This window comes from Sinocyclocheilus anshuiensis, unplaced genomic scaffold, assembly GCF_001515605.1.
Source record: "Sinocyclocheilus anshuiensis isolate Anshui unplaced genomic scaffold, SAMN03320099.WGS_v1.1 scaffold499, whole genome shotgun sequence".
NCBI classification, from domain to species: domain Eukaryota; kingdom Metazoa; phylum Chordata; class Actinopteri; order Cypriniformes; family Cyprinidae; genus Sinocyclocheilus; species Sinocyclocheilus anshuiensis.
In genome coordinates this window covers 281,194-286,288 of record NW_015551033.1, presented here as the reverse complement: position 1 = coordinate 286,288, position 5,095 = coordinate 281,194, and the positions used below count along the sequence as shown (strand labels likewise).

General features: G+C 36.5%; 1 protein-coding gene across 1 annotated transcript in view; it reads left to right on the top strand.

Moving 5' to 3' along the window:
- The window catches only part of LOC107661285 (transmembrane protein 117-like), a 64,689-nt gene that overhangs the window by 35,080 nt on the left and 24,514 nt on the right, over positions 1-5,095 (top strand). The window contains exons 3-4 of the mRNA XM_016450782.1: positions 582-697; positions 2,172-2,332. Coding sequence (XP_016306268.1) covers positions 582-697; positions 2,172-2,332 — 277 coding nt within the window. The remainder of the gene's footprint in view (positions 1-581; positions 698-2,171; positions 2,333-5,095) is intronic.

Sequence of the window (5,095 nt, the reverse complement as noted above, 5' to 3'; positions counted from 1 at the left end):
TGTGCGTGTCTATGCGAGTGTGTGAGTGTGTGTGTGTGTGTGTGTGTGTGTGTGTGAGTGTGTGTGCGTGTGTGTGTGTGTGCGTGTGTGTGCATGTCTGTGTGAGTGTGTGAGCATGTGTGTGCGTGCGTGTGTGTTTTTATCTAAATATATATACACAATCTATAGTTTTTTTATTCATTTTTAATTTCAGTTTTAGTTTATTTTAGTGCATCACATCAATTTAAATTAAAATGAGAAATGTTGCCTTGTCAACTAGCTGAAATGTTTGATTATTGTTGTGTTCTAATGTGTTAAAGTTAAATGAAAAATATTATTTTAAAAAAATGTTGCCGTGATTGAAGCACTAAAATGACTAACTAAAAAAATAAAAACTGAACAATAACTAAAAAAAATGCATAAAAATTTCTAAAAATATAACTTGAGTTATACAAATAAAAGCTAATTAAAAATATTAATAAAAAATATAATAGTATATAAGTAATAGGTCATGTATGATCTGGTTATGTGTCGAGCATGGCAACACATGCACCGCTCACGTTTGTTTAAATGTTAAATATCGTTTGGCTTTTGTGTCTCAGGTCGTGTCCTGCGTCTGAAGATGTTTCGTGAGGACCACGGCTCTTGGATGACCATGTTTTTCAGCACGATTCTCTCGCTCTTCATCTTCTCTCACATCTATGACCTCATTCTGCTCGTGAGTGACGGATGCGGTAAGACACAACAACAAGTTGTACCTTCATTCCCTCTTCACAGCTTTTCTCAGTCGGGATGGCAGTGATTCTTTTATTCTTTTTTGAAAGTCCCAGTAATTGGCCATGACTATTAGATAATAGTAAATGAGTCCAGAACCGCTGATTGATTCGAACGGATGACTCAGGGATTCAAATCTTTGAGTGTGTTTGGAGCTGAATCATGATTCTTTTTGAGCGATTCAGTTGAACGAACCAACTCATGAGATGTATTTGTTCCTAAATCATCTCACATAGCAACCAACTGATTTGTGAGTGATTTTGAGTGATTCATCAAAAAGAACCAGCTAAAAGAATCATTACTGAATCAGACTACACTGACCTTTCTGTATGTTTGTTGCTGCATGCAGAAATGCAACAGAAAAACTTCTTAAATTAGAAGTTTAAATGAGACTTTTAAGAGTTGTCCTTCATTCCCTCTTTCCCAGGTTTTCTTATTAGGGATGGCAGTTGTAAGGATTTTAAAGATTTCTGTCTCTTTAATTCCATTGATTATTCTTTTATTCATTTTAGGAAGTGCCCAATAGTTGTTTGTAACTATTAGATGATAGTTAATTAAGTAAATGAGTCCAGAACCACTGAATGATTCAGCAAGATAAGTGTGAGATTCAAATCTTTGTGTGTTTGAATTTGATTCACGAATCTTTCTGAGCGATTCAGTTAAACAACCCAGCTCATGAGATGTATTTGTTCATAAATCAGAGTACATATATTAACCATAGAGTTCAAGACTTTTAAAAGATTAATCAAAAAGAACCAGCTAAAAGGATCATTACTGAATCATTTAGTTGATAGAATCTATTAGATGATAGTAAATGAGTCCAGAACCCGCGGATTGATTCAATCCGATAACTGATGGATTCAAATCTTTGAGTGTGTTTGAATCTGATTCATGATTCTTTGTGAGCAATTCAGTTTTTCATAAATCAGACTCCATGTTATCCGTAAAGTTCAAGACTTTTAAAAAAGATTAATTAAAAAGAACCAGTTTAAAGAATGATTGCGGAATCAGACTACACTGATTGTTCTGTATGTTCGTTGTTGCATGCACAAATGCAACAGAAAGACATGTATGTATTTGTACGATTTTACTCAAAAATGTCATTGTACTGCAATTCTGCACAAGAATGGCTTCTCTCCTGAGGGATTGATTTGACCAGCCGTGCATGAATCCTATAAGCTTTAAGTGCGTTTAAGCACTGAGCCGAGAATCAGCATCTTCAGTCTGCTTTACATTATCATCTGGAACAGAATGAGGACGTATGATCTCAGATCAGCACACGTGCGTACAGTCAACCGTGGGCCGTTTGAGAACGCGGCGCCGCTTCAATTTGACGCGATAAGATGGATGTCTCACTTACGGTTCGATTCGCCATCTAATGTTGAGCTCTGCACTCAGCCGATGCTTTCACATTACAGGCCACTGTTTGGAGAACGGCTGCACCATTTTTCAGTGAGATTGAATGCTGGGCGATCATGTCGCCACACATCGTCTCAAGGTTAAACGCGCTGAGCATGGCAATCCTGCCGATTGTTCCCGGCCATAACAGCACCATCAGAATGAATGTTTGTGAGCGCAGGTTTGACTGATCAAACACTAGATTGATAAATTTGTGAGTGCCAGAAACCTTTGTTGTTTTATTAAATCATCAAACACTTTGATGAACAAAGAAATGAAGAGCGCAGATGGGCATTATGCTCAGACCTCTCCATCGCTGCTGTAATAATAACTGAGGTTGAAATGACTTGAAAAGTCTCTGAGCAACTTTTAGGAATATCTTCTAACCAGATCATAAAAGATTTCCTCCAAAGCTGCATAATCTGGGTTTCCATGAGCAGAGTGCTAAATCTGTCAGCCGTCACAGAACTGACACAAAATGACTAAACAGATGCTCTCTGTTCCAAAACCTAGTGAGCTGCCTTGCTGTCTACTACCTACATAGGCAGCTGTCTTCTAAGGCAGCATCATAACTAGAACAGAACTTCATAAGTTACTGATTTGGAACATTTGTGCGTCATACAATGCTGCTCAAACTCAACTCACAATTCATTTACAATACGTGTATATATTGTTTGTATCTGCATGTATGTATATTTATTATGTATATATTTGATTTATTTTAAATGCTTAAACATATTAGGCTTTTATGACTCATATAGTCAACTGCTCAATTTTATTCAGTCTCAAACTCTGAATAATGCACAGATGCTGATATTTCTATGATGAAATTCTGCTGCTTGTGATGTAAATCAGTGAGATCTTTATAACAGTAGAGCAGATACTGACATAAACATCAGCGGTCGCTCTATCTCTCCAATAATGTCTCTGTAAGATGAGATTGAAATGCTCCAAACATATAATGCAGTGATTGAGAGCTGAAGAAATAAAGGCTCCTCAGAAGATGTGAGATGTTCTGGAGGCTTGTGAAGATCATTCCTCCGCTGAGGAACAGTGAAAGTAAAGCTTCTGGAAACAAACGCTCCTCAAAAGATCCTGAGGATCAGATTTGAGACTCTAAAACATGATTGATGGAGAATCAAGTAAAGCTGAGCTGCTTCAGTCCAGTAAGTGTTCATCTGGAGATATTACTGCAGTTATTCTGACGTTTACTTGATCAAAATCAGTCAAGATTTGACACGAGAAGCTCCAGCTACAGTTACACTAAACGAGCTTTGACTGGATAAAAACTCTAAACTATCAATCAGAGACAGAAGACGTGCAGGAGATCGAGTGACAGCAAAGTTCTGATCATTTGGAGCCTTAGAAATGTGTGTTTGTAGAGTTAATGACATTGTGGACAGGTGGCGCTGTTGTGCAGCACTTGAGCTCATGTCTCTGTCATGAGAAAGGATAGTTTACAGCTGTGAGAGAAACCCTCTCATTCAGAGCCGCACACAGCACTGTTAGAGTTGATGCTCGGGTCATTATGTCCTCACTGCCACTCTCAGAATACACATCAGATTAACGCTAGAAACAGATCTGTCGTGTCTCGAGACGTTTATGGACAGCATCTGTTCTTCAGTGGTTGACCATGGTAACTGTTACTAATACTAACATGGTAAATTCTCATCTGTTGTTTGACACACGAGCAGTTTGTCCTGTTGTGTTTCTGGGTGTTGTTTTTTATGTGTTTATGCTTATATTGGGGTGAATCTCGAAGAAATGTAGATTTTCATTTACAAATCAAAGTAAAAACATGAAAATGGAGCCTATTTTAGGAACAATATTTACTTATTTATTTTTGCGTTGTGATTTTTCAGGACATTTCCACCCATTGTTTTTGTCATTCTTTTTATATTCTCATCTTTGAAATACTGAAATGAAAGTCATTTTTTTCCTCTCAAATCAACATAACGTTAGTTCAGTACTACAAATGCTCCCACATGCACATGTCCTTCTGCTTTATTATTTTAATAACTTATACATTAAATGTAAAGTATGTCATTACTTGTTTGTTTTCACATTATAGTGATAAGATTTGGAGGTGAGACGGAGTCGTAAAGGTCCTGAAATATGCTTGATTATCCTTGTGCTAAATTTAATATATTTTCTCTTTTATTAAGGGTGAAATATGACATACATTGTACATATATTTTACTGTTTTTGTCAATACTGATTAAACAAATTCCTTTTTATTATGTATTATTAATTTATGTATCAATATCTTATGCTTATATAGAAATGCACACACTCACACACACACACAGTACATATATAGGGTGTGTGGGAGTGTATGTAAGTTTACATATTATTTATGCACTTTTTTTGGTTTATATATATGCAAAAGATATATATGCATACAATTTTATTTACATATTTATACATATTTTTCGGTTTTTATATATATATGCATAAACAAAGGAAATCTCTCACAGCATCTGTTCCCTCTCATCTTTCTCATTGATATTCTTTTATTCTCTGCGACACACATACACACACGCATGCACACACACACACACACACACACACAATAACACCCACTCAAACCCCCACATCATCACACACTCCAAACAACCAGTTCTGTTTCCTCCCCCTTCACACTCTCTCTCTCACACACACACACACACACACATGTTGGTTTTTATGGTTTATGGGGACTCTCCATAGGCGTAATGGTTTTTCTACTGTACAGACCGTATATTCTATTGCCCTACACCAACCCTACCCCTAAACCTACCCCTCACAGGAAACTTTGTGCATTTTTAGATTTTCAAAAAAACTAATTCTGAATGATTTATAAGCCTTTTAAATTACGGGGACACTCAAAATGTCCTCATAAATCACCTTCTCGTTGTAATACCTATGTCATACCCATGTCATTATACAAATTTGTGTCCTCATA